This window comes from Botryllus schlosseri, chromosome 8 (genome assembly GCF_051294905.1).
Source record: "Botryllus schlosseri isolate E-star chromosome 8, Bs_hap1, whole genome shotgun sequence".
NCBI classification, from domain to species: Eukaryota; Metazoa; Chordata; class Ascidiacea; order Stolidobranchia; family Styelidae; genus Botryllus; species Botryllus schlosseri.
This window is the reverse complement of record NC_137243.1, coordinates 8,896,012-8,908,830: the sequence shown is the minus strand read 5'-3', so window position 1 is coordinate 8,908,830 and position 12,819 is coordinate 8,896,012. Positions and strand designations below refer to the sequence as shown.

General features: G+C 40.1%; 1 protein-coding gene across 1 annotated transcript; it reads left to right on the top strand.

Moving 5' to 3' along the window:
- Positions 1–83: 83 nt before the first annotated feature.
- LOC145445270 (uncharacterized) lies at positions 84–8,662 on the top strand. The gene is made up of 5 exons (XM_080323444.1): positions 84–1,311; positions 1,430–1,524; positions 2,441–2,786; positions 3,146–3,252; positions 7,601–8,662. Exons 1-5 carry the CDS (start codon positions 897–899, stop codon positions 7,700–7,702), a joined length of 1,065 nt encoding a protein of 354 aa, XP_080179570.1. The 5' UTR covers positions 84–896; the 3' UTR covers positions 7,703–8,662.
- The last annotated feature ends 4,157 nt before the right edge of the window (positions 8,663–12,819 follow it).

The window sequence follows — 12,819 nt, the reverse complement described above, 5'->3', positions numbered from 1 at the left end:
GTAGACAGGAATTTGCGGCGCCAGTCATTTAGGCGCCTATGGACAATTAAACCTAGATGTATTTTGTATATATATTACGCTGCCGATCGTTCTGGCACACTTCTTGGAGTTATGTGTTACACGGTCTAAAACTTTATGTCTTGGTGCATCGCGGCGCGGTAATGGCCAACGCCGATATGCCCATTTCTATAAATCTTTCGTCTTTTTTCTTGTGGGAAGAGTACTCCATCATCAAGATATTTGGCAACTTGAAATCGCGAAGAGTCATCTAAAATCATTCACATCACATGCCTCGTCACAAATAAATGTCTCAAATTTATAAAACATAGATTTACCTGGCGAATTATGTTCCAAATACTATAAAGATACAACTTCAATTACCTTCTCATAAGCAACGAATTTATCATCATATTTTCATTTCAATCCATCCGCGTGGTCCGCATCACATTAACCAGGATTACAAGATGTCGATATCATTAGATTACCGTTAGCCATCGGTATTTGTTTAACAATTCGCTTTCCCTATTTCGTGAATTGTCGCACGGAGCTGATATATTTTACTGCTACCTATCATTGATGTGACTATACTTCAGTGGATCGTTAATGGTGGATAATTCGTTATGCTAAGATACAAGCTTGCGAATATCACCTGGCATCTAGGATAAGTACATTATGGAAAATACAATTACATATTCGAAATTAAATCAGCATTCACAAGATTGTCTTTGAACGCTGGAATCAATATACAGGCAGATTCTGCTAATTTTATAGACAAGTCATGGTATAAATTTCGTCAAATTACATTATTGTGAAGCCTTTTGCAATGGCGCAACTATAAAACACATGATTTCCGATGGAAACAAGGATTCCATGTTAGACTGCCCGTAAAATCGACAATGCTTCCTCGACAGAATGCGTTTCTCGACCACAAGCCGGGAAATGATGCCGAAGTCATACCACATATGCCTTACATGCATATGAAAGCCGATGCTGGGATTGTCAGGAATATCTTCACCGACGCGATAAATACGAATATCCAGCGCCGTGGTTTGAACTGCCCAGTTTCGGAGCAGGGTATACGGGGATATCCATTTATGTGGTGGAACTTTCCAAATATTTTATCGAGAGTTTTCTACGCTTCTCTGATAGACAGAAGTAATTATATTAACAACTTGGTGCCTGCATATGCCCAATCCGAATATGCTGGTAGTTACCCGCTAGGACCCGAGGGGAGTACCGTACGCCAATTCAGCCCAATTGCTGCAGAGCAGGTGGTCAGCATGGAAACAACTCCGACACCAAGACCTAAAAGTAAGTAATCAAGAGTTTGATTTGAATATTCATTCATATAAGACAGCCTATTTAATCAATGTCCGAATACCAGTTGATCTTTCTCGATGTTAAATCACGACATTGCATTCATTTTTAGACATGCGCTCGGAATCCCTTTTTACTCCAGAGGCCAACTGCTACAAAATGAATTATTCTCGTCGCATGGACGCAAAAGACATTTATAAGAATACGGTAAATCTCTTAGTTGTCAATCTAAATTGAACCCATATTGAACCCATAAATCAAATTCAATCAATAATCATAAAATAAAATGCAAATATTTTAACTATAGCATTTTGTTTCGTACAGTATGTCTGCTGCTATATCCCCATAGTAATCCAAATATTATTTTTATAATGCTCGCCATTTTGTGTAAATGATTGATTTGAAGGTGGACTATGGCAATTATTCGTAGGATGATAATTAATCATCCCCGTCGCATACTTCTACTGCTGTATATATAATAGCCTAGGCCCACTCTATTACAGCGGGGCTTGGGCCGGATTGGAGCCGGGTCAGTACTTTATCTGATACGGCCGGAATCGGATCGGAGCCGGATCCGTACTTTTTACTAAAAATAGGACAGCCTTACCCTCTTCCACCCTCGAATCATTATTTAAAGTGAAACTTCCATGGAAATAAACCACATGCTAACTCAAAGTTGACATAATTACTTCACATTAGGGTTGGGTTAGATCTCTGAGTTTTCAATGTCCTGTTTGCATTGGTTCAATCAATATTCAATACCATCCTGTGAGTAGATAATTATTATCGGAGATTTTCGGACCGGATCACGGTCATTTCTAGAATCCAGCCTTGGAGTCGGGCCGGATTCGGACCCGAGCTTTGAACAACAAGATCGGAGAAGGACCAGAAAATTGGTCGATCCGCTCCGCACTACCGTTACACCACGGAGGTCGTGAGTCGTGACCTTCGTACATGATGGGGCCTACGTATTTGATACGCCCCTGCGAGAGTAGTACGGTTCAGCAATTAAAGTATAGAATAATCGATGTCACTTCATATGCCAAAATATAGTGTATGCTGCGATCTATTCCAGGCTAATGAGGCTACCACAGTGGAGATTGATGGTTTCTTTTATCTTTAGAACGACCGATTACTCGACGACACTGCGAGCACCGAGCTGCTAAATAATGGAAATGTATCGAAGCTTTCAAAGTCCATACGCCGGTGGGTTTCCTGGCCTACTTTGGGATCAGCCTCAGAGTCTGATACGATTGACAAACTGGGAGAATTAAAACGATGTCATTGCTTCCGGACTCTGCGGTTTACCGAATGCAACGATATAGAAGGCTCTAAACGCTTGATGGCATCAGTGCCATTGGACTCATCACGTAATCATCAATCTGGCCAGAGTAACAACAGCAAAGACTCTCGGTACCCGCCCAAATTGCAACAACAGCAGCGACGAAGTCGCACTACCTTCACGTGCGGTAAGTAACAGGCCTCTGTAAAATCGAGTCGGCTTACTTGGCTGATTCGATTCCATGATATTGATGTTAGCCGCCTACTCGAGTACCACATACCATATAGCGTCACATAGATAATACCGTGCTTGGGTGATGGATGCTTGATTTCGCTTCCTTTCCTCGGTCACTATAGGCTACTATTTTGCATTTTTTTCGCAGCATGTGTTGGTTCAAAATATCTTGTATTTTAATATCGAATAAACAAGATTGCCAATCGAACTGAACCTACTATCAGCAGAAAAACAAATCATTCATGTGAAAGGATCATTGAACGTCAATATTAGCGATTAATTAATGCTGAGTGACCGAAAACTTGTTTTCAGGGCAGCTTGGAATTCTGGAAACGGCGTTCCACGTTTGTCACTATCCGCCGGTCGGCGTACGAGAAGAACTTGCGAACGCAACGAAGTTGACTGAAGCAAGGGTGCAGGTGCCGAACATTTATCTTAAACCATAAAATATGTTAAACAATATAATTTGTGGTTTATCGACATATTCTCATGTTAAGTCACTAGAGTTGTGTTTAGTATGAAGATTAACTTGAAACAAAGATATGTTAAACTGGGCTCTTGTTGTTTAAAGCAGTGGTTCTGAACCGCCGGTCCGCGACGACTATTCTGCCGGTCCGCCAGACATTTTGTAATTTTATACTTCAATTGCCAAATAAAATAATTTGAAGGCTTCTTAATTGATAAAAGAAGCAACACATCACATTTAAAACTGAATAAAAACGTCCCCATTTTATTCGTAGTACGTCTGGTGGTAGTGGGAAATGAGCAAAGATGTTTGTCCCGACCAGAGTTGGATCAATAGTAATTTGTAATTGATCTGAATGTAATTAATTACATTTTTTCATATAATTGTAATTGTAATTGAAGCATTTCTATTATGTGTAATTGTAATTGTAATTGTAATTTGATCAAAATTTTGCTCAATTACAATCTCAATTACATTTTCATGGAAACCTGACAATCTCAACATAAAATAATCATTTATTCAATCATTTATTCGTCGCACCAGTGAAAATCCGGTACGAACCAGGATGACGACGAGGGGCCTTAAGGCCTTAGTAAACAGTCACCACATGTGATAATTAGCCCATTGACATCGGTGTTCTATGCGTGCTGCGTTATAACTAGATAATTCAGTCACGCTAAACTGTTTCCCATACTTCAGTAGCAACAGAAAACTTTTGTGAATTACAATATAGGCTAAACCAGTGGTTATCACACTGGGGGCGTGCCCCCTTGGGCGGCGTTAAAGCATCTGAACGGGGCGCGACGCTCCAGTGAGCTGAAATCTTTTGGCTTGGCCCGATTCATCTCCGTTTTATGGTTATTGCTCGGTGTATAGTCTGAATATCGTATTGGAGAATTCTCTCATCAACAGTCATAACCTTCCACACCATCAAACTATATGTAAGGATTGCTAACTTTCTGGTTTCATTGTGTGCTATGACGATAAGGGGGGCCCGAAATATTCACTGTCATAAAGGGTGGCGCATCTGAAAAAGTTAGAGAACCAGTGGGCTAAGCTAAATCTTAATATTTCAAAAATGGATGAGCAGCAAATAAACTCTTCTGAAACCTGTGCTGAACCATTTCCTTATACACCACGGTCAAAGTTTTTTTTAATCTCTGACCAGTACCGAGGCTTGTTGCAACAATAGCAAAAAAAATTCAAGTTTCCAACCAAGGCCTCATCAAACTCGATCACGCATTTGTAGAGATGTTATCCCAATCTTACCTCCAATCTTGGCCAAATTTACTGGGGCCAGAAACTTTTCGTGCCCTAATGTTCATCAACTGCAATCTAACAGTTTCCGAGCAAGTGAAAATGTAAATGCGAACCAAAATATTGTAATCCCTAGTCATCAGGAGGTTCTTTCCTTTTGCATTTATTTTAATTTTACGCACCTTATCGGTATCATCCTTATCTCTGACGCCTTACCAATTACATTTCATTATCCTGCCTCAGCTCTGAGTAGCCTAATCGTTTGATTACATTTCATTGACTGTCCTGTAGCCTGTTCGCTGTTAGTCGCTCAAACCTTTGGTTCTTAACAGTCGTTTGAAACATTTTTCTGTGCTTGTAGTTTTCAGTACTCATGATTAGGAATAGTTCGAATACGTTCGAGTTTTTTTTTAATTATGGGTATTCTACATATCAGGAATGAAACAGGAATAGCTTGAGATTGCTGCTAATTACGTCGCTACGGTTGTCAAAGAACACCTCTTTACTGAATCAATTACCTGTTTAAAAGTAATTGTAATTGTAGTTATAATTGTAATGAATTACATGTTTAACAGTAATTGTAATTGTAATGTAATTGAAACATGCAAGGAAGTAATTGTAATTGTAATTGTAATTGATCCAACTCTGGTCCCGACTCCGAAACGCTTCTTTTGTCGATATTATCGAATAGAAGAATAACATTAAAGTTGGTGTATTCCAAGGGTTCTCAACCTCGCGGTCGCGACCCCAACGGGTCAATTTGCCTATTCTTACTGAGTCGCGAGGACAGAAAGGGAATAGCAATGGCCATTACAAGAATGCCATCGAACCGGGTGCTATCGGCAGTTCATTTCTGAATATTTTAGTTCATTTTGCAAACTAGAAAATAAAATGACCTCTGAAAAATGCGAACCCGGCAAACAAGGTATCATCAGATCAGTCGAAGCGTCGTGCTGAAGCGCCACCCACTATAACGTCAGGTTGGTGTCTGGCCACCTCTATTAACATTACAATGTCGTGAGCCTAGAAATCAATGGGATGGTAATTTTCCTTCCAGGAAAACTACAAGCGACCGATAGCGCTATGAGTTAACATAGTGGTTCTCAAACCGGGTTCCGAGGTTCACTTGGGGTCCGTCAGACAATTATTTGGACCGCGAAGTACGTTCCGAAAAATTAAAACTATCCAGAAATAACTAATTTTTGGAATATAACAAAATTCAGGCAAATTATTGTTAAATCAAACTCGATGGTGATTAATCAACATAAAGTGGAATTTTTTGGTGCAAAATTATTCAATTTTAGATTTTAGTCTCGCCACGCGCGCTTTAGTGTCACTATGCATTTTTCGATTTTATGGCGCGTATGCCCACCCAGGAACAAAATACGCATAAATCTGAAGAATTGAAATATAAAGAATATTCCTGCATTCGCAATTATGCGAGCATCGCTTAAGGCCGCTGAAATACTTTAATCGAGGGGCGCGTGAAGAGCTTCTGCATTATCGGCATTTCGGCGCTGAACGATTCCGCGCCAGGACACACCAAGACATAAAGCGGTTTGGCCAACGCGCGACTTCACGAGAAGTGCGCTGGCAAAAAGATCACTGGCGGCATGTTGGCCGGAACCTTCGATATTGATATGTTCAGGCACCGAAATAGTCGACACCGAATAGTCCTAATCTAAGCCGCGCGCGGTACAAATGCTACCAGCGAAGGAAAATAATTATCCCAGTGTTAAAATGCGACTTGAAAAATGCATATTTTTCCTTTATTTTAGTCTGTTACGTGTGAGCGACTCCTATATTATTCGAGTAGCCACAATCATTACCTGGAATCACGAGATAACAACATGCTTCAACAAATTAATTACTGTAGCCTAATATTTACAAAATTTACTCCTTAAAAAATTTTGCGATTCACGCGACAAGAAAATAGCTGTACACTGATTTTCATAACACTGGTTGGTGCTTATACTAAGCCAAAAGAAACAAGTTTCACACATGCCGTTAGCTAATTCGGCTCGTTGGTGAATCGCGTAGTAATACCGTTTATGAATTGGGTGTAGAAAGGGTAGTGTTGAAATTACCGGAAGCTGTAAGAGGGGTCTGAAGGATTCTTCCCCCGGGAATTGAGTTGGTCGCCCTATGACGACCAAGACCACCGTTTTGGGGTGTTTTGTGTTAATTGGGTAAGGGACCGTGAGTCATACCAAAGATTGCCAAGGGACAGAACAACCAAACACGCTGAGCGCGGTCGGGAAACTTATAGATTGTTGTCTGCATTTCGCGCGACGCAAAATTTCAGGTAGCAGTACTCGTCTTCTTTGATTCGATATAGATAGAAATCGTTCCAAAACAACGATATATTGGTATATAGTCTTGGACGGGGAACGAGATTGACACGTCCAAAATTGCATAATTGCTATTACTGTGCACATGGTCGTCAGTTTTCCATATAGACCAGGAGTAGGTTTGGGCGGGGTGCTCACCATTTTTTGTGGTCAGCACGCCAAATTGAGAGGTGGGGTCGTGGAACATTTTCAAATCGGAATTAGGTGTCTCGAGGTCGCGACCATAAAAAGCTTGGGAATCCCTGGTGTAGCCGGTTAATCTACGGCCTTCGGCCTTCGACACACTACCGCAGAATTTCATGAAGGCCGTCATGAACACAAATAAAACCCTCAAAATGTCAATCTCCAGTAGCATTCTTGCAAAATATGGTTGCATGCTTTTATCGCAACTGCATTTCGGGTTTATTCAATTTTTGAAGGTCCACCGGTCCACCGACTATTTCTTGAAGTGTTACCGGTCCGCGAGCTCAAAAAGGTTGAGAACCACTGGTTTAAAGCATATATTTCTATAGCTCTTTTTTTCTTTGGCCAGGATTTGGCGATTATATTTTGCACTACAAAATGAAAATGTTGACATTTTTGACATACAAAAACTTACTTTTGACAAAATTTTGTCCTCAAATATTTAAATTAGGCGTTGTTTCAAATAACGTTAGAATTATTGTACTTTTCTACACACTATTATTCCCGCAGGTTTGGTTTTCAAATCGAAGAGCAAAGTGGCGCCGACAGACAGCCCCCTCCTCGCATTTCACCCGAGTGACTTCACAGGCGGCGGATAATAATAACTTGTGATACATAGGCTATACTGTCTGTTTATTGCCGCTGTATAGTGGGCACTGTGCATAGTAGACTACACGGGCTATCGACCAGCGTGTGTATACCAGGCAACACGATGCCCAACTTTAATTTTCACAAAAATCAATACAGTCATTGCTTAACGAAGATCGATGATGATGATCTTGTATAATTTCGGCTAGTCGTGTATCGGAAATCTCAAATTGCCAAGCGTTATTCCCAAAATCTCAAGTCGTTCAGGTGTAGCGAAGATCGTCGGTATACAATAATAATTTGGAAGCTTCGTCGGCCATCACCTGATTACACAGGACATATACTTAGTGGAATAGAGTCCGTCGAGAATGTCCAACATCCACAATACCAGCCTGCAATGACACGACTTGTCTATCGTCATGTGATACAACACTGAATTTCAATGAATTTCTTGTCCATTATACATGACTATTTTGGTAAATATAATTATTCAGCGTAGATGGACAGGACTGGATCAGTGGATGTGAATGTGTCGATATTTCAACATACTTCATCACTATAATTTGGTGGTACCGTTACAATCAAGTCTATTAGACTGTTTGGTGTCCTTATGCAGTATCGCAATTTGTGGTGCTTTCAAATGATAAGAATTGTAGGACTATATAATGGATCGAATAAAATGAACAAAAGAAAGACGAATGAATCCACCCCTGTTTGCGCTTTTGAAATGTGAGTACGACCGACGAAACAGTCCTGCAGTCTTTGGTCTTTTAAAAGGGGATGAATAAAACGTAAACATCCGCTTTAAATAATTTGACTCGGGTACCAAAATTGGGTGGAACGTGTGCCAGATAAGGGGTTAACGATCCCGGCCCTATTATATCTATTATGGAAGAACTCTAATGAAGAAGGTTGAATGATTCTTTTCATGGTGCGAAGCACACGATCTATTCTCAAACTAAACATATTACTATAGTCACTATTTTTTTACTCATCCTCATTAAATAACCTGTAGCGGTGCTAAATCTGCGACAGGGATCGGGACGTGTACATTAGGCCTGAACACTGATTACAGTATAATTTGTATCGTTGATTGCAGGGCTGTGGAGTCGGAGTCGTGGAAAAATATTAACTGGAGTCGGAGTCGGAGTTTGTGAAAATGACCCTGACTCCGACTCCAACTCCTTTATCATGAAAACAATTGCTTTCAAAGGATTTACAATAGGATTTTTATGTACCATCAATCACCGTTATTAATAACGATACAGATCAGGGGGGCATCCCGTGGCCCGCAAGCCAAATGTGGCCCGCGAGAATGTTTTGTGTGGCCTGCGAGGTAATTCTCGAAATTAGAAAACTGCAACAAAATGATAGAGGCATGTTCCCCACAACCGTCGATATTGCTATGTCTAAACGCTGAATAATCCTGTCCTTGCCAAATGAGCCCAATATATGTGAGTAGCATATTTATTGATAGAATTCATTCATTATCTTTAAAGAAAAATTCGCGCTTCGCGCGACTAGAACGTAACTGCACAGTGCACACTGTACAATTGCATGATATAATTGTTATCAATTTTAAAGCATAGTAATATAAGTCTTTTGTTCAATGTTACCTAATTCGGCTAGCTCCTATCGGACGACTAAAAAAAGGTTATCAACATTCCAGTTGCCCGCGCAAAGGTTCGTACATCTCATGTGGCCCTTTGGCCGAAAAGGTTTGCCACCCCTGATATAGATAAAATTGGACAATATTTGCAAATTGCAATTCAGTTGCATAGAGGAAGTAAATCGCAATATGCATCTTCGCGATTAAGTCACAAACTGATGCAATTTTTGGAATTATACCATGATACTGTGACAGAGTAGATACATCGTCTGGTTTTGTAAAATTGATGTAAATATAACCAAACGCTGCTTCCCACTTGACAAAATTAAAAATATTTGTAGTTTAGCTTAGCTGCTCAGGTCGAACAAATGATTACGAAAGACTGCAAATCCTAGTTTTTGAATACTTGACTGAGTTCATGTAGACTAGACATATGCTATTTGACTACTTCCTAAATTTCATTAATGACCAATGTCTATGACTAGTAAGAGTGTGCGTGCTTATAATCAGTAAAGTGTGTAATGAGAAAATTAGTAAGTTACATCTCTGTATTGGTTGCTGACTGATACACAAGAGCTGCACTTCAATTGTTTTATCTACATTTAAATTATACAGGTTTGGATATATGTCATGTTTGATTGATTCCAGCATATAAGGATATTATATAGTTCATGTTTATCAAATATGAAGAAATGAAGGATAGAAAAGCAATCTTTCGTGTTAATTGCGTAGTGAATAATTCGATCTGTGTCAAAATGAAACAATTTTGCATGCCATCGTTAATCATATTTGCATATGTCTAATCGTAATATGACAGTCATTTAACCGTTAATGTGGCATATAATTTTCGAAGTAGATTGGTATTACTGTTGGAGTCGGAGTCGGTACGTTTAAAGACTCAGGAGTCGGAGTCGGAGTTGGTATATTGAAAATGTATGGAGTCGGAGTCGGAGTTGGTGGTAAAATTTACCGTCTCCACAGCCCTGGTTGATTGACCGAGTGGTCACTGGTCTGGTCATTCGACCCTCTAAATAGGCTTAATTACGAAATATTTTCCCGATTAGCGCGCGAATCCGGAATGATCCATCGGATCTGATACCCGGCCTGATACCCGGCCGGATCTGATACCCGGCTGATACCTGATCTCATCTGCGTATAATCACTTTAAAAAGATTTAGGCTACTTTTGACCGTATTTGCTTTCAAGGGGTGAGTGTTGCACTCGCAGGTTTATAACTCAAGACGACGAGATATTAGTGTAGTTTTTCTTCCATTTTCGAATACCCCAGTTCCAAACCATTTTCGAAAACATCTAACACTTGTATATTGCAGTGTTGGGATCAAGTCACTACCTTCGAGTCACGAGTCATTTCGAGTCATTGCACATTTTGACTGGAGTCAAGTCAAGTCAATCGGATTTCGAAGGTGACTCGAGTCAAGTCAAGTCACTCAATTTTTGGAGGTGACTCGAGTCAAGTCGAGTCAAGTCAAGTCACGAGTCAAGTCACAATTCAAGTCAAGGTGCCTTTTCGAAGTATGAGGCATGATTGCGTCATTGCATTTTGCTAGCTATCTGAAATACAGATTGAGTGGCCATCGATTCTGAGCCGATGAACGAATATATAGAGTTAAATATACACGTATACACGCAAGAAGGCGCTGCATCGCTCACATATACGTAGAGCTGCTAATATACGTAGAGCTGCTAAACTACGTAAGTAATTGCATAGCCTCAGTTTATAGTTACCGCCAAAATAGAGAATTGAGAAACGAATTGATAAGATGCAATACATTACCGATTTACAAATTGATATAATACAATTCGAGGCTGCTCCAATCGTTGAGGACTATATAAACTATATTCGAATTAGATTTCAATAAAACAAGAGGTTTGGTTAAGGTAAGAACAGAGAACAGAAATAGACATTTTGTTATTAAATTACTTTACTATACCAGTTTACGACAACGTAAGATGTAAGCTTCGATCACTTCATTTGCGGTCAATTTATTTGTGAGAGAACAATGGAGGCTCAGTAAAACGCACGATCATGATTGGCCGCTCTCACGGGTTACACAAGATTTTCGCGAACAATCCGACCATATGCAAGATGCAGTGATTTTAATCGATACCGATTACTTGATGACTTGAAATTGACTCGTGGATTTCACTCCGAGTCACGAGTCAATCCACATTTCTGATACGCCGAGTCAAGTCAAGTCAAGTCATTTTAGCAAAGTGACTTGAGTCAAGTCAAGTCATACGAAAAAGGTGACTCGAGTCTGACTCGAGTCATCCCAACACTGGTATATTGTAAAACCGAGACTTCACAATCATGTCGAAAATGGTATCACATTGGATCAAGGACGGTCGGACGGTTACACCGTAATCGAGTGGTTGCAGCTTACTTTCAGTATATCAGAAATATAGGAGATGGTTGAATGTATGAGGATTTGTACCGGTGTTTATAAATCACCAACGAATAATATAATTTATTTCGTGGTATCACATAATATCGGTTTGTTAATATTTTCATCATTTCAAAATACCACAAAACTGCGATGCAATGAAAAGATAGGAAGGTGTCGAAACGACTTGGAGTAGTCTTAGAGATCAGACACCCACCTTGGCCTAGAGGCGAAGTAGAGAAGAGGCATGCACACTGAATGAAAAGTGAAGCAGAGAATATATAAGGTAAGCGACAATATAAGGAGATATGTGGCGGAAGGCGAGAACGATGTTAGGTCGTAGTCCGGTAATCCTGAGGGCTGACTAGACGAAATTGCTTGTATTTCGAATTGAATTCGTACATGCTCAACGACTACCGAATAGCTGGCGAGATGCTGTTCCACTATTGAGGTCCGGCATACTTGATAAAGCTATTTTTTTGTATTCCGTCCTGCTAATAATGATAATTGCTAATAAAACCAATGATTGCATGGTAGTTGTCCTTCGTAGAAACATATGTTGTACATTTTAACGAAATTTTCGTTGGTCAGATGAAAAAAGCAAGCTGGGCAGTGGGCACATTTGTACGGCGAATCGCAGGCTCCCAACCCCTGGTTTGGAAGTGTAATGTACAGCACTTTGTGTGAAATTAGTGCACTCCGCTACCCCTCCTATCTTTTCACTATATCGCAACCATGCATACATGATACATTGATACATACCAGTTTGAAAAGCCTGCGTAAAACATTCGTAGGATGGCGATAGAGCTCAAACGGGAGTTCGATTTTTGAGGGCATAGTTTACGTGATTTATTGACGTTGAAAGATATCACCTGCCGCAATTGAAGTCACTTTCGTGCGGTGACCAATCGCCAATCCGTCGAGATGTCGAAGCGAAGGAATTTGTACGATGTTCGTGTTACTCGTTAGTTTGGACGTTACATCGAAATTTCGCCGTTTCAGTGAAATGTGTACCAAAGTGATCCTATCCAAATAGAGAGTGAGATTTAGCGCAAACAATTGAACAAGAATAGCAGACCGAAGGATACTTAGTTTGCTCAGGTTTTCTCTAATCACTTCGTATATCC

Bases quoted from the DNA above. Each gene is read 5' to 3' on its own strand.
- LOC145445270 (XM_080323444.1), top strand. From the start codon at position 897: ATGCTTCCTCGACAGAATGCGTTTCTCGACCACAAGCCGGGAAATGAT. The intron at 1,312-1,429 runs GTAAGTAATCAA...ATTCATTTTTAG, and splicing joins TCCGACACCAAGACCTAAAA to ACATGCGCTCGGAATCCCTT. The intron at 3,253-7,600 runs GTGCCGAACATT...TTATTCCCGCAG, and splicing joins TGACTGAAGCAAGGGTGCAG to GTTTGGTTTTCAAATCGAAG.